The following is a 26592-nucleotide window of genomic DNA, read 5'->3' as shown; positions in this document are numbered from 1 at the left end:
ACTGAGCCTGAGCTCTAGAGCCCGCGAGACACAACTACTGTCGCCCACACACCTAGAGCCCGTGCTCCGCAACAAGAGAAGCCACCGCAATGAGAAGCCTGCGCACCACAACGAAAGAGTGGCCCCTGCTCTCCGCAACTAGAGAAAAGCCCGCATGCAGCAACGAAGACCCACCACAGTCAAAAATAAAATAAATGAATTAAAAAAAAATGTTTCTTAAATAGCAATAATTAAAGCAAAAAAACCCCCCATCTCTACCATCAGAAATTAGTGGTTACTCTTGTTAGGAGAAGAAGAGGCAGAAACTAGAAGGGGACATGAGGGGAGCATCTGGGTTCAGGTAATATTCTGTTTCTTGATCTTGATGCTGTTCTTGATCTTGGTAACACAGCTGTATTGAGATTTGAAAAATTCATTTAGGTATATAAGTATGATACACATACCTTTTCTTTATGAGTACAGTTGGCCCTTGAACAACAAGGGTTTGAGCTGTGTGGGTCCACGTACATGTGGATTTTTCAATAGTAAATACTACAGTACTACACAATCTGCAGTTGGCTGAACCTGCAGGTGTGGAACCACAGATCTGGAGAGCCAACCATAGTGATACATGGATTTTTGACTGCACAAAAGGTCGGTCCTCCTAACCCCCTTGCTGTTCAACGGTCAACTGTATTATACTTTAATGAATGATTTTTAAAAAGAGAAGTCAATGAAAGACTTTTAAAGTCTTTTAAAATTTATTTTTGCAGTTTTATTTAGATATAATTGACTTATAACATTTATTAGTATGTACAACATAATGATTTGATATATCTGCAAGATTTTATCGGAGAATTATATGATCAATGGAAGATTTTATCAGAGAATTATATGATCAGATTTGTCCTGTCAAAGAAAGTTTCTAAAAACTTGCTTGATGACTAGACTTACTTTCTGCCAGGTTATACAAATTTTGAGTACTTTTAAAAAACACTCCTCTCAAGTTCTCAAATCTAGTGACTTCTCTTTTTCAGCAAGCTCCAAGTTTTCTTCTTTATGTGCTACACGGTGCTCAGGATGGTCCCTTGTAAACTCATTAGAGCTCTGTAGCAGAAGAATGCTTCAGTTGCAGGGATCAAAATTCTAAAAGGTACTTAAAATGAGGGTGTGAGATCTATCTCCTAAGTATATATATTTAAGTTGTACATTAACTTTTAAGAAACACATCACAGGGACTTCCCTGGTGGTGCAGTGGTTAAGAATTTGCCTGCCAACACAGGGGACACAGGTTCAATCCCTGGTCCAGGAAGATCCCACATGTCGCGGAGCAACTAAGCCCATGCACCACAACTACTGAGTCTGCGCTCTAGAGCCCGCGAGCCACAACTACTGAGCCCGCGTGCCTCAACTACTGAAGCCCTCACGCCTAGAGCCCGTGCTCCGCAATAAGAGGAGCCACCACAATGAGGAGCCCATGCACCACAATGAAGAGTAGCCCCCGCTCACCGCAACTAGAGAAAGCCCATGCGCCGCAACGAAGACCCAATGCAGCCCAAGAAAAAAAAAGAAATGCATCACAGTAAAATCTCATTTAACGTGGACACCATTCTAACATTTTTTTTTAATCTACATGAAAGTATTCATAATTGTATAGCTTGTTTGTCTCCCTATTTCAAAGAGTGGACTCCCGATTTACCACTGTATCTTTAAAAAGGTAAAGATAATGAGTTTTAGCATATATTTTAAGTCTTAAAGCTTTCTATATCTTCAAATGTGCATATCTCCTAAAGTGTTTCTCTTATTCACACTTGATTTTCCAAAGCACTACAGATATATACCATGTAGCTTTCTTAATTGTATGAATCAACTCCTCGAGTTGCTTAAGAGTTTTGATAGATTAATATTGCACAAAGGGTTTTAAATTTTTAAAATAGATTTACTTGCCAGAACATTTTAAGCATATTTCAAAAAATGTTTTTAAGCGCTTACGCTTTTATAAAAGGGCACTGGCATCTTTTCTTCCTTGCTTCCTTCCTCTTTTTCTTTCGTCCTTCCTTCCAGTCAACAAGCATTTATTGAAGGCTTACTATGTGCTAGGTACACTTTTAGCCATTGAAGATACTACTACCATGACCAATATAGTATTCCATGTCTTATGGGGAATTAAATTCTAGTGGGAGGAGGGAGGAATTCAGACTAGATAAATAAATAGTGTATTAGTAAGTGATGAGAGCTATGGAGAAAACTAAGGGGGATAAGACATTCTGGGAAAATCACATTACAAAGAAGAATTATGAAGTCATTTCAAAGAGTTCAAAATGGTAATGTTTATTTTGCTTGTTTCTATTGAGACTTGAAAAATATATGTATCATAACCCAACAGGTTGGTGAACAAACATTATTATCTGGAAACTACAATGAGAAATAACAGACATAAAGCTTAGAAATCATCTTGGAAATAACTATCAGCCATAGATAATTAAAGCAGCACATTTCCTATAGAAGCTACTCTGAATCTTCATGGTGACAAGTTCAGGCCCCTTTCCTTTTAAATAAAGTAAATTCACTGTCAAACCCCTAGATTATATTTTATTATATCTAGTAGAACTTATTTTTATTAAGCATGAACATTTATAATCAGAAGGAACATGTTCCTAACCAGGAAATTTTTCCTTTAGATATTTTCTGCCAAATATTACTTACTTAACACAATCTGTTACACCGTATATAATCTTCAACTCTGCAGATGGTTGCATCTCCTTTATATTGCCTGCCTATAATTTTAAACAATTACTACAGTACACTCCAGGGACTATATGTGCTATATAAATGGACTCTGTCTCTTTCTCCAGTCTTGAAGCTGGGCAAATGCAGGCCTTGTAGGCCTGTAGGGTGCAGTCCGACAGCTTCTCAGGTGTTTATCACTTTATTTTAATTTTGTAATATTTTTCCTCAAGGAAAAGGATTAGAGAGAATATACCTGTTCCTCACACAAGACTGGGAGGAGTGCCTGTTCCTGAAAGCCAAACTAAAAAACTGCACAATTCACAGAGTATTTGGTAGAGTCTAGCCTCCGTAGCGGGAAATAATTAGCTCTAGACTAAACACTGCTCAGGTTTTGCCAATAAATCTAAAAAGCAAGACTCAAAGGAACCAAATAATTTTTTAGTAACTTGACAGTACCCGAGAGTGAGAATACTTAACAGGAAGACAAAAGTATCTAGTACTAAACAAGGTAAAATTCATGTGTGATACTGAATCACAAATTATTAGACATGCAGAAAAGTAGGAAACAATATCAATGAGGAAGAAGAAAATTCAATCAACCAGACCCAGAATTGACAGAGAGGACTGAATTAGAGACAAGGGCATTTCCATTCCACTCCCACTCCCTAGAGTTATACTCTCTTAATATTTGTGTGATTTGTTGGGATGAAGTTTACCTTATACAATTTCTACTAAAAATGTGCTAAATCAACCAATAATAAACAATATTGGAAGATGTAACGGTTAAAGGTTTGAAATATTTCAAGTATGCTAAGGTTATTTCTTTGGTACGTTCCTACCATATTGAGAGAAAAAAGTATTCAAAATGCCAATTAAGTTTACTCATTAAAGAAAGAAAATAAAATACTGTCTACAGGGCTTCCCTGGTGGCGCAGTGGTTAAGAATCCGCCTGCCAATGCAGGGGACACGGGTTCGAGTCCTGGTCCAGGAAGATCCCACATGCCGCGGAGCAACTAAGCCCGTGCACCACAACTACTGAGCCTGTGCTCTAGAGCCCAGGAGCCACAACTACTGAGCCTGTGTGCCACAACTACTGAAGCCCGTGCACCTAGAGTCCGTGCTCCGCAACAAGAGAAGCCACCACAATGAGAAGCCCGTACACCACAACAAAGAGTAGCCCCTGCTCGCTGCAACTAGAGAAAGCCCACGTGCAGCAACAAAGACCCAACGCAGCCAAAAATAAATAAATAAATAAAATTTTTAAAAAAAAGAGAGAGTAGGAATATACCAATCTAAAAAAAAAAAAAAAAAAATACTGTCTACAACAACTCCAAGGTTTTGTAAAGGCTTTGAAGTGAGAAAGTACAGTTTTAATGAATGCTTGAAAACAGCAACAATGAGCTTTTACATTGCTTTCTTTTATTCTAAAAACTGAGGTTTTAATGAATTTTGTAATTATGCTTATATATTTTGTAGGTCAATTTACATCTTTGTGTTTTCCTACTGGTATGTGAGTAAATGTATTCCACAACTGGCTTATAGTGTGAAAGTTAAATATTAAAGAAAACTTCATCATGATAACTGGTTTCATGAAAAACCATTACTTTCATACATGGAGTAAGAAACTATTGAAAGGCTGTATTTATATAATACTATATTTGAATATTTGAAAAACTACCTCCTAAAATTGATAAATTGGACATTTTTCAAAAATAAAACTTTCGTCATTTGGAAGATACTGTTAAGAAAATGCAAAGGCAAACCACAGACAGGGGACTATGTTTGTAAAACATACATCTGAGAAAGGACTTGGAATCAGATATATAAGGATATTTTAAGACTCAATAATAAGAGGACAAGCAATAAGCTAAAAAATTTAGCTAAAAAGTCAGTAATTTTGACAAACACTTAACCAAAGAAGATATACAGATGGGAAATAAACCTATGAAAATCTGGTCATCACTAGTCTTCAGGCTAGTGGAAGTTAAAACCACAATGAAAGTCCACTGAACACTCACAAGAATGGCTAAAATTAAAATGACAATATCATGGATTGATGAAAATATAGAAGAATTATCATACATTGTTGATGGGGATGAAAAATGGTACATCTATCTTGGGAAACAGTTCAGCAGTTTTTTAAAGTTAAACATATACTTATCAAATGATCAGGAAATTCCACTCTATGTGTTTACCCAAGAGAATGAAGACATATGTCTACAAAAGACCTGTATGTAAATGACTGTAGTAGCTTTATTCATAATAACCCCAAACTGTAATAAACCAGTTATTCCCCCAACTGGAGAATAGATAAATTGTGTATATCTATACAATGAAATTCTAATCAGCAATAAAAAGAAATGGACTACTGGTACATGCAACAACATGAATAAACCTTAAAATAACTACGTTGCTACACAAGAACTCATACTGCATGATTCCAGTTTTATGAAAATCTAGGAAAAGCTAACTTATACAGACAGAAAGCTTATCATTAGCTGCCAGGAGCCAAGAGGTAGGAATAGGAGATTAACTATAAGAGTACATTAGGGACATGGGGGGTGGGGTGTTGGTGATAGAAATGTTCTGTATCTTAATTGTGATGGTGGTTATAAGGATGTAAACATCTGTCAAAAATTCATAGAATTTTCTGCTCAAAGTTGGTGAATTTTATATATGTAAATTACATCTCAAAAAAGCTGACCAAAACAGATACCTAAAGCAGGGAGAAGCACAGTATTGTTTGAGTAGGGTGATCTGTAGAAGTAAATAGAATGAATCAGTCCTAAATAAACCCTCTGCTTAAGTTCTGTCTGGCCACACACGAATGAAGACCTTCTCTGTGGTCACTGCCTTGCCACACACTCCTTTAGAAGTAGAAGTAGGGAAGCAAGGTAGTGTGGTTAATTCAATCTGGAGTTGTCAGGGACTAAATAATGTTTACATTACTAGGTACTTTCAGTAAATGTGAATAAAAACTTAACTTCGTACAAACTCTCAAAACACTTTTAAAAGGCCTAGGTACATTCAATGCTCTTACATTCAGTGATTAGACAAAAACACTTATATGATATTAGCTAGTTTGTATACTTCATTGTTTAGAACTACCCTGTGCCATTATTTCATGACAAAACCAAACTAAGAAAAATTTGTTGGATTATATTTGGTTAAGCAACTTTTAATTCATGATGTGGGTGTTTCAGCTGTTCATTCATCAAATCTTCATTTTAACAATAAAGGAAAAGCTATAAGGTCTCTGCATTTTAATATCTCTTTGTTTGGAATTAAAATACTCTACAAGCTTTAACTAAATTCTTCAACATCAATCACCCTTTACATAGGAAAATTTCAGATTCCTCTGACTGAATTATGGAGAATTAACTTATTCTTCTGGAGCATTTTATTTCACATCCTAAGTATTTTAAAAGTGTAAAAAAAGAACTTATTGCTTATATAACTGAATATATAGGTAACATAAGAAATGACAATTAGCCAGGAGTTTTTAAAAGATATGTTTTATAAACTAATAGAGCAAAACTTCTTGATATTAAATTTTAAAGTAACTGAAAAACTGTGAAATCAATTTGCAAAATAAATACTATACTTACAGTTTGTTGCTGTCTGAAACTGAGAAGAAAGTGCTTGAGTAACTGAATTCCAAAATGTGTATAAAATTTCAGCGTGTCCATCCTATGACCCAAAAAAAGGGGATGTATTATTTTTTAAAAATTACAATGGATAAGACATAGCATCGAAAATGTATTAAAAATGTATTTAAGTCTATCAAACAATGGAATTATTAAGTAACTAAGTAGAAATATATAGATGAGTCAAATCATGTCTCATGTCATCATCCTTCTCTGCTACTTACTAGCTGTGTGAGCTTGGGCAAGTTGCTAAATCATTCTGTGCCTCCCTGCCCTCTGTAAAATGGAGATGATAACAGTACCCACACTACAGGATTATTACAAGGATTTTAAAAGTTTATAAAAGTAAACTCTTGGGACAGTTCTTGACATATAATAAATCTTCAGTGAATGTTATTATTATTACAATTATTATCATCATCATCATTATATATACAGAAGGCAATTTTTGTTACCATAAGAAAATGAAGAACAAGCATGCTTAGACCAAGAGTGACCACCAAGATACAATTCACCAATTACGAAAGAGAACTGCCTGAAGTATAGACACAATTTTGTTTTTGTTTTTTTAAGTCAGAGGAATTACTATTACTCATCTTAGCAGGATACTGTCACTCAACTATTAATACATATTTTAGAAAGTAATTACTAAAAAGAAAAGATAAATATTAGTTTAAGTGTCATTTGTTAAAACCAGACAAAGTACTTTAATACTGTTAAAAGAAAACGACACTTACAGAAATTTTACCAAGCCCTTTAAGGTACTTCTACATGTGTGGTAATATTATATCAAATTGCCATTATTCTATTTTTGAAGTACAACAATGCCAATTTCACATGGTTCACCCTAGTAACATAAATATGTATAATGTTCAAATATGACTACTGTCATAAAAAAGAATAATTAGGAAACTCATTCATTCTGCTTTAGTTTTGTACTTGCAAAGAATGAAATTCTACTTTTCAAGGTTATAAGAAAGAAAATGAGCAGTGAAAAATACTGATTTCTCACTTTTATGCCTATGCACATATCTATTTTCCTTGTAATTTGTTTCTTTAATAAGTTTTGTTTTGAATTCAAATGGGTATTGTGTATCATAAAAAGGCAAATCAAATAATTGCTAATTTCTTACGCAGTGATCACAAAATAGATTCAGATTACCAAGATTTTATGCAATATGTGTACTGTATATCATACACTTTAAAGTGGATGATTTTCCAACAAGGACCTACAGCACAGAGAACTATATTCAATATCTTGTTAATAACTTGTAATGGGAAAGAATCTGAAAAAGAATATATATACATATATAAATAAATGAGTCACTTTGCTGTACTGGAACTAACACAACATGGTTAATCAATTATACTTTAGTAAAAAAAAAGTGAATGTTTTTCATCATATTAAAGAACCATTTTAATACATCACATTAACAAAATGAAGGACAAAACCACATGATTATCTGAACTGATGCACAAAAACGCATTTGACAAAATTCAACACACTTTCATGATAAAACCACTCAACAAGCTAGGAACAAGCTAGGTAATTACCTCAACATATTAAAGGTCATATATGAAAAGTCCACGGGTAACAACATAATGGTAAAAATCTGAAAGATGTCTAAGATGCGGGAAATTTGGTGACTATATCTATGCTTCTACATACACACACATACATACACTTAAAAAAGTAAACTTGGGTCAATCTTGCTTAAGCATACAAATACAAAATTCTCAGATATAATAGCAAATTGATTTCAGTATTTGAATTATCTACCTAAACAAGTAGGATTTATGTCAGCAAGGTACCTATCATTAAATATTAGGAAATTTATTAATAGCCCAATGTCTCCAGAAGGAAATCTACAGGATCATTTAGCTGAGTCAATAAAAGGCAATTAAACCCTTTAATTAACAAAATAATACTCAGTCCTCATATTTTTTTAAGTTCATAGAAAACAATGCATGAAATGATTCTTATACTTTTAAAATTATGATAAAAATCACAAAATTTACCATCTTAACCGCTTTTAAGTGTGCAGCAGTGTTAACTCTATGTACCTTGATGTGCAACAGATCTCTGGAACTTTCTCACCTTGCAAAACTGAAACTCTATACCCATTGAGCAACAACTCCCATTTTTTTTCTCCCCCCAGCCCTTGAACTACCTATCTACTTTCTGTTTCTAAGACTGTGACTACTTGAGATACCTCATGTGAGTGGAATCACACAATATTTGTTTTTTTGTGATTGGATTATTTCATTTAGCATGATGTCCTTAAGTTTCATCCATCTTTAGCATGTAACAGAATTTCCTTCTTTTTTAAAGACTTAATAATATTCCATTGCATGTATGTATATACATGTGTGTCTATGTATCACATTTTCTTTATCCCTTCATCCATCATCAGACATTTGGATTGCTTCTATCACTTGGCTATTATCAATAATGCTGCAATTAACATGACTGGGCAAATCTCTCTTCAAGATCCTGTTTTCAATTCTTTTGGATATACTGTGTATCTCCAGAAGTGAGATCGCTGGATCATACATTAATTCTGTTTTTAATTTTTTTGAGGAACCTCCACACTGTTTTTCTTAGCAGCCGCATGATTTTACATTCCTATTAACAATATACAAGGGTTCCAATTTCTCCACATCCTCACCAACACCTGTTTTCTGTTTTGGAAACAGTCATCCTAATGAGTGCAGTGATATCTCATTATGATTTTGATTTGTACTTCCTGATGATTAGTGGTGTTGATCATCTTTTAATATGCTTGTTGGTCATTTGTATGTCTTCTTCAGACAAATGTCTATTCAAGTCCTTTACACTTTTTTTTAGGTGAGTTGGGTAGTTTGTTGTTGTTGAGTTGTAGGAGTTCTTTATATATTATGGACATCAACCCCTTACCAGATATATAGCTTGCAAATATTGTCTCTCATTCTGTAGGTTGCCTTTTCATTCCGTTAATTGTTTCCTTTGTCGCACAGAAGTTTTGAAGTTTGGTGTAGTCCCATTTGTCAGTTTCACTTCTGTTGCCTGTGATTTTGTGTCATATCCATGAAATCACTGCCAAGTCCAATGTCATGAAGATTTCCCCATTTTCTACTCTGAGTTTTATAATTTTAGGTCTTACATTTAGGGCTTTAAATCATTTTGAATTAATTTTTGAATACGGTTTAAGGTAAGGGTCCAATTTCTTTCATTCACACATGAATATCCAGTTTTTCCAGCATCATTTGTTGAAGAGACTGGTAATATAAAGTTTGTGTGACCCTCTTTATTCTATATACCATTATTTGTCTTATTTTACCTGAAATTAATACTTTAATATTTAAAATTAATATTTTATCTGAAATTAATTAATTGCTTTCACTTAAGAAATGTTTATCAGTCTATTTTTATTCTTGTCATGTCACTGTTTTTTGACTCTTATAAACAACGTATTCTATTTTTAAACACTGTTTTATCTTTTAATAAGAAATTACAAACCAAATATGTTTAATAGGTTGTTTTTGCTTTTATCATCTCATTTTATGCTTTCTTTGTGTTTTCTTTGTTCTGTGGATTATTTTTGTTAGCTTTTATCTTCTCTAGAGGCTTTTTCTTTTATTTCTTTTGGATGTGTCATTATCTATTCCTACAACTAACCATAAATTCCTTTGATACAAATCATCTTTGTAATTCACAGAATTACTGAAATAGATTTCGAGAAATAACAGGAATTCTTCAAGGCTTTTTAGAATTGCCAAAGTAAACAAGAAAATTCTAAGTCCTAGACATGACCTTTTGAAAGAAAACATAGGGTCCCAGATAATCTGGCTACTTCTTCCTTTTTAGTGACAAGTCACTCAAAACTTCTAAGCCAAGAAGTATGTACTTTTAACTTAATCAGAGAAGAACTCAGACAAAGTGTCCATGCATTAGAATGTATGTGAACGTTGGCTAGGAAATTAACATTTTCTGAATGTCCATTAAGTAACAGGCACCACTGAATGTTATCTCATTTAAACACTACAACAACCACCAGAATGTAAGCTCCATGACAGCAGAGGTCCCATTTTGTCTTTCTTACCACTCTAATTTCAACATCGAGAATGTGACCAGGACATAATAGGCACACAATAAATATTTACTGAAAAAATGAGTGGAACGATCTTATAAGATGACATTTTTAGTCCCTTTCTAGAGTGAAAACAAAGGCCAAAGAGAAAAGGTGAGTTGCTTAGAATTACACAGAAAGTAGTACAGTAGTACAGAAAATAGTCGAGCTGGGATTTGATCTAAGGTTTGTTTGACTGATATATTAAAGTATTAGTCCCCTTTAACTTGACTTACAAAGCCTTATATGACATGATTGTCCCAGCCTACTTCTCTTGTTACATACCACTGAGGTCAAGATCCAACCAGCACAAATTCCTTCAGGTTGCTGAAGGTTCTTCTGTAGTTTCTCCCAGTTACCAGCTTTTAATCCAGCACCTTCATCAGAGTCAGTTTAGGTGTCTCTTCTCTTGGTTCCCCCAGGTTTGGTGCACTCTGTTATATACATCTATAGCATCCCATGTTCCCCACCATAATTATATTTTCCTATTTAAATATAGGAAAAGAGCGGTGGTTAAGGAAAGGAACTCTGAAAGTAGGATATTAAGGTTCAGATCCAGTCTCTACCACTTCTAGAACCTGTGGGGCATCTGAGCGAAGACGATCTAGGCCACTAAATAGGTACAAATCTCTGGCTTAAGAACAAGATCTAAGCTGGAGAAAGAGATTTAGGTGTTATCAGCATTTGGAGGTGGTAGAAGCTATTAACATGTGTGAGCTTTTCCATAGATTGCATGTGGCATGAGAGGAAAAGAATGTTGAGGATAGGACCCAGGGGAAAAACACTACTTAAAGGTTGGGGAAGAAATAATTTAGAGTGGAGAAAGAGAAGTGGTGGAGCTAATTACTAAAAAAAAAAAAGACTGGTCACAAGTTAGTGATTGCTGAAACTGGACAATGGGTACATAGAGAGTCACTGTCCTATACTTTGGTTCTGTATGTTGGCTTCTGTTTGAAATTTTATGAATAAAATGTTTTAAAAGGAAGGGTAGGTGGAGAAGGAGGAATCAGTGAAGGATTCTGAAGAGATGTAGTATCTGTGAAGGAGGAAACCAGTATTAGAAGTAGTTATTACCTCTAAGGAGTGAAGTAAAAGAATCTTAGAAGTGAGTAGAAGGATTTGGTAGCTGGGTCATTAAAATTCCTTTAGTAACAACTGTTTCAGGGGAGCAGAAGCTTGATTTCAGTGGTTTGAAGCAAAACTGAAACAAGAAAGTAGAGACACAAAGTACCTAATGGAAATCTGGGCATGAAGGGAAGAAATACTTTGAGGGAGATACAGGACCAAGGATTCTGTTCTGGTTTTGATTTTAGATGGTAGATCCCTGGGAGGAAGTAACTGGGAAAGGTTGATATTGGAGAAAGCAGAGAATGTCCTAGACAATGATAAGATGTAGAATGCGAACAAAAGTAGAGGGGTAAGTCTGAGAAAAGAGAAGATACAATCAACCTCTAACTTTGATACAGAAGGGGAAGGTGAGGATCAGTTCAGATAAAGATTTTATAAGACAGTGAACTTAAAGAGACATGGTCAGAGGGAACCAGACGTAACTAAGTTACGATCAAAACAGAAGAGGAAGTAAAAGATTTAGCAACAAGTCTGTGCCAGAGATCTCTGTGGAGAGATCACGTTGTGAATAAGAAAGCTTGCAGACTTGATCAAAGAAACCAAACAGATGTGAATTTTATATTTGCTCTTAATCATCTTCTGGATAAAAGCAGAAGGATCCTGGGGAAGCAAATATAAAGCAAAGAAAAAAGTTATCTTTACTGGAAAATAGCCTTCAGGGAGAACCATTTTGCTGTGTCTGATTACAAAAGAAGGAAGGTACAGAAATTCAGAAGGGACTTCAAGATGAACATCACAGAACAAAATGATAAAGCCTATACAACCAAAAGAATTTCAGTTAAAATCAAAATGTTGGCTTTTATATGTATATTGTTCAAAGATAAAGGAATACTTACAGTACGATCTACTTGTTTTTAAAAAAATGGGGGCTTAGATAAGGTGATAGTGGGAGGAAGTGAAAAGTAGTCAGATACCTTTTGATGACAGAACAGATAGGACTTGTTAAAATATATAGAGCTAAATATTATAGAAAAACCATATACAAAATGTTAACAGAAGTTATCTCGGGCTTCCCTGGTGGCACAGTGGTTAAGAATCCTCCTGCCAAGGCAGGGGACACGGGTTCGAGCCCTGGTCCGGGAAGATCCCACATGCTGTGGAGCAACTAAGCCCGTGCACCACAACTACTGAGCCTGTGCTCTACAGCCCGTGAGCCACAACTACTGAAGCCCGCGTGCCTAGAGCCCATGCTCCGCAACAAGAGAAGACACCGCAGTGAGAAGCCCGTGCACCGCAATGAAGAGTAGCCCCCGCTCACCGCAACTAGAGAAAGCCCTCACGTAGCAATGAAGACCCAATATAGCTAAAAAATAAATAAATAAATTACTTAATTTTAAAAAAAAGTTATTTCTGGGCGATAGGATTAAACATGATGCTTCCTTTATCCTTTTTAATTTTTTGGAAGAGTAATTAAGATAATCTAATTTAATTCTAAAGACAAGAATAAATTCTTGATGTAAAAAATTCAATACTGAAACACACATGGTAAAAATTTAAAGCTTCTCTTCAAACTCAGATCCCTTATCCCGCACTTTTCCCTAGAGATCATTGTTAAACTACAGTGTTAAAGGATTTTAAAACCCTTTCTATAGAGTTTACTGTAGTGTTTCTCAACCTTTCTTTTCATATTGCCCCTCCAAAAAGAAAACTAAATAATTAATTATACATATATATAATACATATTATATAATTATATAATATAACTGCACTTAATTTAAATTTAAATTTAACTTAGTTTCTTCCTCATGACAGATGCTAAATACTAAGGAGTAAGATTTTGTATGGTAGGACTGAACTCTGGAGACCACAAGCCAATGTAATATATAAGATTTTTTGTGCCTCCCCCCTCCCTCCAAAAAACAACTTTTTCTCCCTCTTGGGGTCAATATTGCCCTTGTTGAGAACGCATGGTGGACTGGTATTTTAAATAGACTGTCACTCAAATTAGATTTAGTATGAACCACAATCTCCTTCAAACTTTTCCCCTGGCTTCCCTCACCATATTCTCTTTGGTTTCATTCTCCTCTTGAAATACTCCTTGTGGCCTCCTCTGTTACAATGTTTCCCAAACTCACTGAATGTAAATATTTTTAACTATACATTCTAATATATGTTTACTTATTTGTTTAAAATTATATACAAATACCACTGTATTAATAAAATAAGTGCAATATAAAATGTACGAAAATAGTTTAAAGGATAAAACTTGTAAAAAGGACAGGCAGAAATTATAACTATCTTCTTCCATGTCAAAATGTATACACACTTTGGAAACCAGAGTTCTACATGAGTTTTATAGGTTGCATTTTCAAGGTAGGTTTCTTTTCTCTCTATAGCCGGTCTTACCCATTACCATGGCTTTGATTGCCAATATGAGCTGATATCGCCCAAATTTATGTCTCTAGTAGAGGCCTCTCTTCTGAGCTCCAGACTCCCATATTAAATTGCCTAACTGACATCTTCACTTGGACGTCCCATGAGCACCTGAATACAGAGCTTATCTTCCCTCCTAAATGTGCTCTTCGGTTTATGCTCTCAAATGAAGTTACTACTATCTACCAGAACCCTGTCAAACCTGAACCAATGATATCATCCTTGATACCTTCTTCTCCATCTCACCACTTTTAATCCATCACTAAGATTTGTCAGTTTTATCTCCTGAATAATTCTCAAATCACTGCAATTCTCTCCATTTTCACTGGCATCAATGTAAATTACTGTTATAGGCTGAGTTTTGTCCCGACAAAATTCATATGTTGAAGTCCTAACCCCCCATACTTGAAAATGTGACCATATTTTGAGATAGGTCTTTAAAGAAGTAATTAAATTAAAATGGGGTCATTAGAAGGTCCTTATAAGAAAAAGAAATCTGAAACACAGACACATACAGAAGGAAGATGGTGTGAAGACACAGGGAGAAGACAGCTCTATGGACATTTGTATACAAGTCTTTGTATGGATATATTCTTTCATTTCTCTTGGATTAATAACTAGGGGTATATTGCTAGGTCATATAATATATGTATGTTTAACTCTTTAAGAAACAGCCAAACTGTTTTCCAAAGTGGTTGTACAATTTTACACTTCCCTTCAGCAGTATATGAGAGTTCCAGTTGCTCCATATTCCCACCAACACTTGGTATGGTCAGGTCTTTTAAATTTTAGATATGTGCTTAATTGACATCTATCTCTAAAGTGTCTATTCAAATCTTTGGTCTATTTTTTTAAGCTGGCTTTTTTTGTTTTCTTATTGAATTCTGAGAGTTCTTTAAACATAAGCCCTTTATTAGATATGTGATTTGCAAATATTTTCTTCCAGTTTATTCCTTATCTTGTATTCTCTTAATGGAGTATTTTGCAGAACATAAATTCTTAATTTTGAGTAAGTCCAAAATATCAATTTTTTTCATTTATGGATAGAGCTTTTGGTGTTGCATCTAAGAAATCTTTTTCTACCCCTAAGTCACAAAGTTTTGTTCTGTTTTCTTCTATAAGTTTTAGAATTTTAGGCTTTACATCTGGATATCCAAATGTTTCAGTATTACCTGTTAAAAAGACTACTGCGTCAAGATAGAAATGCCTTTGTAATTTTTTTTGAAAATCAATTTTCCACATATGTGTCAGTGTATTTTTGGACCCTCTATTCTGCATCAATGATCTATGTCTCTAACTTTATGCCAATTCCACATTTTCTTGAATATGGTAGTTAAGTCTTGAAATCAGGTATTGTTAGCCCTCCAATTTCGCTTTTCCTTTTCCAAGTTGTGTTGGGTACCCCAAGTCCTTTGTATTTCTGTTTGAATTTTAGAATCAGCTTGTCAGTCACTCCAAAACACCTGTTAGGATTATAGGTCAATTTAGGAAGAAGGGACATCTTAACAACAGCAAATCTATCAACACATAAATAAGGCATCTCTATTTCCTTAGGTCTTCTTTAATTTCTCTCAGCAATATTTAGCGTTTTCAGCTTCCAGATATTCATCTTCTAACACATTTACTCCTAAGATTTCATATTCTTTGATGTTACTATATATGGAATTATTAAATTTCAATTCTCAATAGTACATTGTTAATATATAGAAGTACAACTGATTTTTGTATATTGACCTTGTATTCTGTAATCTTGCAACATATCACTTATGAGCTCTAGTAGCCTTTTTGTAGATTCCATTGAGTTTTTAACATAGATAATCTTATCATTTGTATATAAAGACCATTTTACTTTTTCATTTCCAAACTGGAAGCCTTTTATTTCTTCTTCTTGTTCATTGCACTAGCTAGGAAAATGCTCAACAGACGTAGTGAGAGCATAAAGAATCCTTGTCCTCTCCCAAATTTTAAGGGAGAAACATTCAGTATTCACCATTGTATACGATTTTACCTGGTCATTGCTCCTAAATGCCTTTTATCAGGTTGAGAAAGTTCTATTCCTAGTCTGCTGAGAATTCTTATCAGAAATGGATGTTGGATTCTGTCAAATACTTTTTCTGCATGTATTGAGATGATCATGTGGTTTTTCTTTTTTAGTTTGCTCACTTTCCTTTTCCAATTAGCCTCATACTAAAGCCTCATTCAATCCTCCATAATTTTCAGCCTCTCATTTGTTCCATACTCTTGTCTGTATGCTGCGTTCTAGATAACATCATCAATTCTAACTGCCAGGCTAATTCATTTTCTGGTTTTACGTAACATCTGTTTCACCTATCTGCTGAATTTTTTATTTCAATGATTTAATTTTTAATTTCTAAATGTTCTATTTGGTTCTTCTTTAGACCTACTTGATCATTTCTTAAGTCACTTATTTCTCATTTTTTATTCCATTCTTTATTTCTACAACATATACAGGTATTCTAGATTCTTTGTCAGTTAATTCTAACATCTGAAGTCCATAGTGTCCTTCAGAAGTTCTGTCGGAGTCTAAAACCTTTTTGAATTGTGTTTATTTTTCCTGCTGACTCTCAATCATAGCTTCTAGTTTATTTATAGCACTGGTGATTTTTAACTGTGAGCTCATAGTTGGCTGACCTTAACATGTGGAGAATCCTGATAGCTGAAACTAGATATGCTTTCCTCTTCAGGGGATCTGCATTTGTTTGTGAGAGTAGGTACTGTTACCAACCAAGGACCATGTCTGCCGCAGTCTCAGGGCTCAGCTTAATGCAAGACTATCAGGTTCATTCTTCCACCTTGCTAGAGCCTAGTGGACTGATCCCATCATTGACATGGACATTTGACTGCAGGGCAACTCTAGCTTTTGCAATGACTTAGAGCTCACAAATCTCCACTACAGTTTCAACTACTTTATCTGCTTATGTATATCTGTATATGCATATGCCCCTCAGAGATTCTCTTACTTTTTGCAGGGCCAACAGTGCATTACAAATTATGCTTTTCTTGGGGCTTCCCTGGTGGCGCAGTGGTTAAGAATCCGCCTGACAATGCAGGGGACACGGGTTTGAGCCCTGGTCTGGGAAGATCCCACATGCCATGGAGCAACGAAGCCCGTGTGCCACAACTACTGAGCCTGCGCTCTAGAGCCCACAAGCCACACCTACTGAGCCCGCATGCCACAACTACTAAAGCCCGTGCTCCGCAACAAGAGAAGCCACCGCAAGGAGAAGGCTGCGCACCGCAACAAAGAGTAGCCCCCGCTCGCTGCAACTAGAGAAAGCCCGTGCGCAGCAACAAAGACCCAGCGCAGCCAAAAATAAATTTAAAAAAAAATTATGCTTTTCTAACTTATCTAAAATTTGTTTTACTGCAGGGAGAGAGCCCTTAAAAATAACTGGTCCCCATGCTAGTAAAGCAAAAATCTTCTAACCTTTATAGATAAGAGTATTTATTGATAATACCTTAGACATGTAACTGACTAATTGCCACTTGATTTTTTTAATCAAATTGCGATGCCACTGATAAATGAGTTAAACATTTTTCTCATAATATTAAAAAGATTCCTTATTTGGGTGTCCTACAATTTTTTTCTGAATCTTAAATGCTATAATCAAATCATCTGATACATCTAAAAGGGCAAAAGAAAACATTCTTTTTCATAGTTAAACTCCTCGTTAGTACTATAGCTGCGCAAAATGCTGAACACATTCCAAATATAGCTTAATGCATCCTACACACAATTACAAGATTCTGTTCAATGATAAAAAATGCTGGCTTAGAAAATGAAAGTATCATATCTACACTCCCACATATAGCTAAACTGGCTTAATTCTGCAGATGAGAATCTACAACCTGTTTTCCACCGTATGGATCCTGAATAACTTGTCAATAATTTGCTACACTCACTTTCAAAGTGTTACATATAGTATTGATGATTATATAGTGATACTAGAACTTTTAACAGGTTTTAAAAGATACTAAAATTGAATTTTTGATGTCTAATAAACGGTCTAGAAATCTAATTTAAAATGAGAAGATTTATCCATTCAAGTAATCTTTGGAAATACAATATAAAAAGGGGAAAGAAGTATATCCCAAATTTAAACGCCATAAAGAATTAATATGATAGGTATAAAGGTGTCTGCAAATTTATAGTATGAACTGAAAATAACAGGCTAATTTTACAAGTTAGCCAGAACGTTTATTAAATTAAGCAGAAGCAGCATTAGTTATCTTAATTAAGGAAAAGTTTTCAAAAGGCTTTACATTATCACTGTATTCTTAAGATTTATTATACTTGATATAATTGGCCCAGTTTTATTTTATACTCAACCCATTTATGCCCTCTTTACACTATGATGTATTCTTTATAACATGATAAACATCTACTACAAAACCTCCTGATATAATAAAGCGTTCCAGAAACTATCAACATGTAGGATTTTTTTCTCCTCTTGTACATACCTAAGATTAGACTCTGAATACTAATATGTACAGTTCTATCATCTGAAATCAGATATCTTAACAAACAGCAAGGCAGATTTGGCAATATTAACCTCAAAACTAAACGTTTTTAAAGTAAACTCATTTTTTTGCCTACTAAAAGAATATAAATGATTTAACAATTCTCACAAAACCTCACAGAACAGAATGAAGGAAAACCATCCTTGTTGTTTTTATGACTATAGAATTACCAAATGTTAGATCATAAACCCATGATTCTTCAGTAAAGTGAGACATATAATCATGACACATTCATAGTAAATCCTTGATACTGTCTTATTTAAGGAAGCATGGTTTCTTAAATTTCTAATTCTCAGCATGAATATACATGCATATCATGTTATTAGAACTGTGAAAAAAAAAAACTGACCTTCTCACACAGTAAGGCTCTTTATTACCATGCACATGGTAACTTTATGACCCCTAAATAAAAGTTTCAAAGTTTAAAAAAAAAGACTGAAATAATAATCATGATAGCAAATTATTGAGCCAATCTCTGAATTAAGTCTACATTATCTAATTTTCCTTCAGAAAACCTCAGCTCTATAGGTAATATTACCACCTCCATTTGATATCTGATGGTCTTAAAGATTATAGGACCTATCCAAGGTTGCATAATCAATGTAGGAAATCTTAGCTCTGTCTGATACCAGGGCCCAAGGACCCAGCTCTTAATCACTGTACTATCCTGCCTTTAACACTACTTGAACAGGTATTCAGAAATGTAACCTTGAAACTATTTGGCTGTCCAAATGCTAAAAAAAACTATACTTGAACCTATAAAAATTACTTTAGAATATTTTAAGATATTTTAAGCACTTGGATTGACTGTAACAGATAAATTTTAAATAATGAGCATGGCAAGGCAGTTCATTTGCCTACAGATAAAGTCTTAGAAACTTAACTAATCAAGTTTCTCCCATAAATATAATTTTTTTTAAAAAATCCATAAGGAAATATAAATTAAATCAATGAGATACCACTACATACCTATGAGAATAGTTAAAATCCAAAACACTGACAATATCAAATGCTGACAAGGATGTGGAACAACAGGAACTTTGTTTCTTTGCTAATGAGAATGCAAAATAATACAGCCATGCTGGAAGACAGTTTGGTGGCTTCTTATAAAGCTAAACATAGTCTAACTATAAGATACAGCAATCACATACCTCGGTATTTACTCAAATGAGCTGAAAATCTATATCCACACAAAAATCTGCGCATGAATGTTTGTAACAATTTAAATCATAATTGCCAAAAAATGGAAGCAACAACACGTCCTTCAATAGGTGAATGGGTAGACAAACTAGGTATATCCACAGAGTAAAGTATCATTCAGTGATTAAAAAAATGAGCAATGAAGCAATGAAGACACGAAGAAACCTTAAATGCATATTACTAAGTGAGAGAAACCAGTATGAAAAGGCAACCTACTGTATGATTCCAATTATATGATATTCTGAAAAAGACAAAACTCTGAAGATAGTAAAAAGATCATTGGTCGCCAGGGGTTAAGGAGATTAAGTGGGGGAAGGATGAACTGGTGGAGCATAGAGGATTTTTAAGGAAGTAAAACTACTGAACCTCTTTTGCATGATACTATAAATGGTGGACGCAGGAAATTATGTATTTGCATAATGCATTATGCATCTTGCATTGGTGTGGTGCATTTGTTACAACTGATGAACCATGACTGATATATTATTAATAATTAAAGTCCATAGTTTACATTAGGATTAGCTCGCTGTGTAGTACATTTATAAGTTTTGTATAATGCACAAGAGATGTTATGATAACCTAGCAAGTATCAGACGTATTTTCTGCTCAATTTTTTTGCACACCTAAAGCTGTTCTAAAAAATAAAAATCATTAATTTTTAAAGAAATCTACAGGTATTGAACTACAACAAAAGAATAATAAATTACAAAAATTATTTAACAGAGGAAAATGCAAAGTACAGTTTTGTTTTGTTTGTAGAAAAGAAACAAGTTGGCAAGAAGTCAAACATGGAAATTCCATCACACTTTATAGTTAATTACAGAAGCATTAGAATCAAGTGGTTTAAAAGCAAAGAAACCTGGAAAATTAATTCTTAATTTTCCTACTTGACATGAAATTAATAGTGTAATTTCATTTGTATTTAAATTATAAACCAAAGAGAAAATATCTATTAATTTAGCTTTCAGTGAATTTCAAAATGTGGACTACAACTTATAAAAATTTAATACATAAATTTTAAAAATCTGTTCTGGTAGATTGCAATCTAAAAAAATATTATTTGCTAGAAATTATCTTCCTAGGAAAAAAGCATTAATTTCTAAATAGATATTGTAGAAAGCATATGACATAAATTCTAAATCATTTCATCTTGAATTACTTACACTGTTTTGATTTTTAAAAAAATATATTCAGAGGTTTAAAAGGCTAAACCACTAAATTAGAAAGAACTTTCAATACCAGGATATATCCTTAAAAATCTTGAAGCTGCAAAAAAAATCTAGTAGTGTAAGAACATTCTCTTTATAACATTTTCCTCAAAAACAGATTACAAAATGATTTAGAGATCTTGGTTCAGAAACTGCTCTTCAATGACCCAAGATGTATACCATCACCTACTCAAGTTTAAAATTTTATGAAGATTTTAAGGATTATTATTTGGGCCTCAAATCATTCTAAAAATCCTATACTTTTTATAAAGGTTCTACTGCCACTGATAATTATTTTAACTAAATAATATTCTTACATTGTAGTTATATAATTAGCAAAAATACCTGTTTACAGCTTTATGACGAAGGAAAAGACTAAAGAAATTATAGCAAATATAGTAAATTTTATGTGCTATCTTTGTAATTGATGACATATTTTCCTTAGAGTATTTTTACTTCTCTTTTGTCCTAGAGTTCCCAAAATTGTAGGGTCATGAGTTATTTTGGACTTTCCAAAGAAGATTGATCTATTTTGAATATAGATGAGTACACTGAATCCCAAGAGGGACTAAATTTTTATTCATAAATATCACCTTACAAGAAAAAACATCAACTAAACTGTAAAGTTACATTAAAATTTATAATAAATGTAAATATGTATGTGTGTATTGTGTATGACTACTGTCTTAAAAAACGTAAGAAGAATATTTGGAAGATCAATCTTCACTGGCTTTATTTTAATTAAATAAGAAATATTTTTAAGTAAATGAAAAGGATGAATACAATGAAAGCATATACCCTATTCCTCATAATCCTTTTTAGTTAGAAATAATTCACATGCATTTAAAATCTGGCCCAGTGTTCATCCAGTATAATAACTGATTGTTGACAAGAATTGATACGTGAGTTTTTACGTAGAAACTTTGCCCAATGCAGCAATATCACAACAACTTTCATATATAACATACAGCCGTCTTAATTATATTAATTAATTATATTCATCGTGCTACACATTACATCCCTAGTACTTATTTATCTTGTAACTGGAAGTTTGCACCTTCTGACTGCCTTCATCCAATTTCCCCTTCCGGGCTCCCCTCTGGCAACCACCTGCTTGTTCTCTGTATCTATAACTTAATTTCTATTTTGTTACGTTTGTTCATTTGTTTTTTAGATTCCACAGTATTTGTCTTTCTCTGTCTGACTTGGTTTATATACTGTTACTATAATATATCACAGCCACAAGCAGGACTATGTACTGAGTGCTATGAATCCTCCTAGCAAATCACCAAACTTGGGGGTGGTTTTGGAGATCCCCAACACAGGAAATAAAATATTTAAAATTCTGAACTACAAAGTAAACTATCTACACCACGATGATAGAAACTTAGAGAATCTTTTTCGTTGGAGCACTAGGTGTTAAGATTTAATGAACAGAATTTCTAGTTATTCCACTCATCACTATCAAAAACATATCAAAATGAATGAATAAAATGTAGAGTCAGGGATTTTTATGCATGGAAGGAATTCTTGTGGCCCACGAGGCCAGTAGATTGGTAGATGACAGAAGGGAGACTTTAGAATATGAAAAAATAATACATTAATGTGCTTTATAGGAAAAATTAACAACTGAATGGATTGTACCATCTTCGGAGAAGACTTTATAAGGCATTATAACAACCACTAATTAAATCTCTTATATACCAAAAATTTTTATCTTATTCTCTATCGGGACTTTAAAACACTTCTACAATAAATCATTTATATTATTAAAAAATGGGAGGGCTCCCCTGGTGGCGCAGTGGTTGAGAATCTGCCTGCCAATGCAGGGGACACAGGTTTGAGCCCTGGTCTGGGAGGATCCCACATGCCGCGGAGCAACTAAGCCCGCGAGCCACAATTACTGAGCCTGCGCGTCTGGAGCCTGTGCTCCGCAACAAGAGAGGCCGCGATAGTGAGAGGCCCGCGCACCGCGATGAAGAGTGGCCCCCGCTCGCCGCAACTAGAGAAAGCCCTCACACAGAAACGAAGACCCAACACAGCAAAAATAAATAAATAAATAAATTTTATCTTATTCTCTATCGGGACTTTAAAACACTTCTACAATAAATCATTTATATTATTAAAAAATGGGAGGGCTCCCCTGGTGGCGCAGTGGTTGAGAATCTGCCTGCCAATGCAGGGGACATGGGTTCGAGCCCTGGTCTGGGAGGATCCCACATGCCGCGGAGCAACTAGGCCCGTGAGCCACAACTACTGAGCCTGCGCGTCTAGAGCCTGTGCCCCGCAGCGGGAGAGGCCACGACAGTGAGAGGCCCGCGCACCGCGATGAAGAGTGGCCCCCGCTCGCCGCAACTAGAGAAAGCCCTCGCACAGAAACGAAGACCCAACACAGCCAAAAATAAATAAATAAATAAATAAAAAAAAGGATGTCAATTCATAAAAAAAAAAAAAAAAAAAAAAAAAAGGGAAATTACTATATGCATTTGAGAAATTATTCTATAAATAGTATTAGCTAGCATCTACTCAATAAACAAACATGCAAAGAAAATTTGTGGTTGTCAAGAAACATACTTCCCTTTAGCTCTCTGACATGTAGCCTCTCTGTCAGACAGGAACACAAATAATGCTGGCTCATTATCTTCCTGCATTCTTTCATAAAGAGATAAAAATACTTTCATTTAAACATACCTTAACTATTTCTTCAATGAAACAAATGTGAGAGACAGGGTCTCTCTTCTTGGCTAATATTTTTTGCAGATGTTGTACCTAAAAAGGGGGAAGAGAGGGAGAATGTATATAACTGAGTATTTTCAAATGAAACAAGTATTAAGCATAGGCATTAGAAACAGAAAGGGAAGGGAAAAGACGTTTTGCTAGAGCCCTTACATATATTATAATTAGCTAATGTAGGTATTTGGAACTCTCAGAGATTTTAAGAAACCTGCCCAAGGTCACACAATTTAGAATAACCAGGAATTAACCCATAATTAATGTTATTTTCACTCTCTCAAATATTTACCTGGCCACAAACAGTAAAAATATGATCCACAAGTTTCTCCATATTGGTCCAAAGGGAAGCACGAAACGCTGCAGTGTTTCCTGGGGCTGGCATGGTAGATCGTCCAGGTGCCCCTGTTTATGAGCAACAGAAAAACATGAAAAATAAAAATTTCCAAATCTAATAAAATGTACTGATATGTTATTATGAAAAGCACATACAGGCTAAAAGATGAGAAGTTCCTTTTTGAAGAAATTATAATTTCTTATAAATGACATAAAAAAGAATCTTAACCTTTTGTGTTTAAGAAAGGAAAATACGATCACACACACACACACACACACACACACACACACACACACACACACACACCCAGGAAGGATAATACAGAAAACAGGAATTAATAAGAAAGGTCTCCTAGAAGGGGGAGTTGAAGAGGTGGGAGGTAGTATCAGGTAAAAGGAACAGGGATAGAAGCGGTGAGTCTCTGTGGACCATACAAACGTCTTATATACTGATGTTTCAAAATAAATTTAAATTTTAAAAGAATGAAAAAAGCAAACTCTAAAACTAAATACAAACAAATACAGAAACACATAAAACTAATGTTACTTCAAATTAATAATACAACCACCACACACAGGAAAATAATTAATTCAAGTAATTTTTAATTACAGCATCCTGACTTTAGTAAGATATATTTTAGGGGCAAAAAGAATCGCAAAGAAATACTGTACTTTACTTAATAGATGTGTTGCTTGATAGTAATATTGAAACTAAGTCTATTTTAGAATGGCGCAAATGAAGGTTCTCACTATAAACAGAACAAAGATACAAATGTGTAACGGGGATTGGAGGTATTTGCCAATTCTATTCACTAAAGGACAGAGAGACGACAACTCCTTAATAGAAATGAGCATGCCTGATATCCAAATTTCAATCTCTATGCACCATTCCCCAATAAAAGAAACCAAGGCTTACTGAAGAAAAAAGTGATTCCATACCTGGAGCGGTAAAAATAGAAGGTGAACCTGGTGCATACTGGGCCAGAGAGCAAAAGAAGCATTCAAAGTTTGAGGAAAGAAGCATTCCGGAAGTTGAAGGAAATAACAAGATGGTGAAATGTTATTCTAGATTAAAGATATTACAAGGAAATAAAACTAGAGACCACTACCTCATGAACATAGATGTAAAAAGCCTCAACAAAATATTAGCAAATAAAATCTAAAAATGTATAAAAATAATTTTACACCATAATCAAATGGGATTTAGCCCAGGTATGTAAGCCTGGTTCAACATTCAAAAACCAGTTTACAGGGCTTCCCTGGTGGTGCAGTAGTTAAGAATCAGCCTGCCAATGCAGGGGACACAGGTTTGAGCCCTGGTCCAGGAAGATCCCACATGTCGCAGAGCAACTAAGCATGTGCGCCACAAATACTGAGCCTGCGCTCTAGAGCCCGCGAACCACAACTACTGAGCCCTCGTGCCATGACTACTGAAGCCCACGCACCTAGAGCCCATGCTCCGAAACAAAGAGAAGCCACCGCAGTGAGAAGTCCGCGCACCACAAAAAAGAGTAGCCCCTGCTCACCACAACTAGAGAAAGCCCGTGTGCAGCAACGAAGACCCAACACAGCCAAAAATAAAATAAAATAAATAAATTTTAAAAAAAAAACAGTTTACATAATCCATCACATCAACAGACTAAAAAAAGAAAAATCACATTAGTACATTTGATCACAGTTGACAGAATTCAACAGCCATTAATGGTAAAAACTCTCAATAAACTAAGTATAAAGGGAATTTTCTCAACTTAATAAAGACTATCTATAAGAAGCCTGCAGCTAACATCATATTTAATGATGAGAAATGTTCCCATCAAGATCAGGTACAAGGCAAGAATGTCCCCTTTCACCACCACTTTTCAACATTATACTGGAAGTCCTTGCTAATGCAATAAGGCAAGAAAAGGAAAGAAAGGTGTATACTGGGAAGTAAGACATAAAACTGTCTTTGTTTGCAGATGATACGATCATCTGTGTAGAAAATCTGAAAGAACCAACCAAAAAAGTCCTGGAATTAATCAGTGATTATAGCAAGGTTGTAAGATACCAGGTTAATGAACATAAGTCAATTGCTTTCCTATATACCAACAATGAACAAGTAGAATTTGAATTTGATAACAAAATACCATGTATGTTACCCACCGGCCAAATGAAATACTTAGGTATAAATAAATCTAACAAAATAGGTACAAAATCTTTATGAGGAAAGCTACAGAACTCTGATGAACAAAATCAAAGAGGAACTAAATATATAGAGAAATAGTCCATGTTCATCGATGGAAGAATCAATATTGTCAAGATGTCAGTTCTTCCCAATTAGATCTATAGATTCAATGCAATCCAAATCCAAATTCTAGAAAGTTATTTTTTGGATATCAACAAACGGATTCTAAAGTTTATATCGAGAGGCAAAAGAACCAGAAGAGCCAACACAATATTGAAGAAAAAGAACAAAGTTGGAAGACTGACTAGCCAACTTCAAGACATTCTATAAAGCTACAGTAAACAAGACAATGTGGTATTAGCAAAAAAGACAAATAGATAAATGGAACAGAATAGTGAGCTCAGAAATACACCCACATAAATATAGTCAAATTATCTTTGAAAAA

The 26592-nt window shown here is 34.5% G+C and overlaps 1 protein-coding gene across 1 annotated transcript in view; it reads right to left on the bottom strand.

The window, feature by feature from the left end:
* COG5 (component of oligomeric golgi complex 5) overlaps positions 1–26592 on the bottom strand; it is a 290399-nt gene that overhangs the window by 101382 nt on the left and 162425 nt on the right. Inside the window, exons 9-11 of the mRNA XM_061198423.1 lie at positions 23940–24052; positions 23609–23686; positions 6319–6400 (exon numbers count right to left, since the gene is read on the bottom strand). Of these exons, the coding sequence (XP_061054406.1) occupies positions 6319–6400; positions 23609–23686; positions 23940–24052 (273 nt within the window). The remainder of the gene's footprint in view (positions 1–6318; positions 6401–23608; positions 23687–23939; positions 24053–26592) is intronic.

The sequence above is a fragment of the Eubalaena glacialis genome, chromosome 8 (assembly GCF_028564815.1).
Source record: "Eubalaena glacialis isolate mEubGla1 chromosome 8, mEubGla1.1.hap2.+ XY, whole genome shotgun sequence".
Taxonomy (NCBI): Eukaryota; Metazoa; Chordata; class Mammalia; order Artiodactyla; family Balaenidae; genus Eubalaena; species Eubalaena glacialis.
The sequence above is the reverse complement of the archived record's forward strand: the minus strand, read 5'-3'. Positions and strand labels throughout refer to the sequence as shown.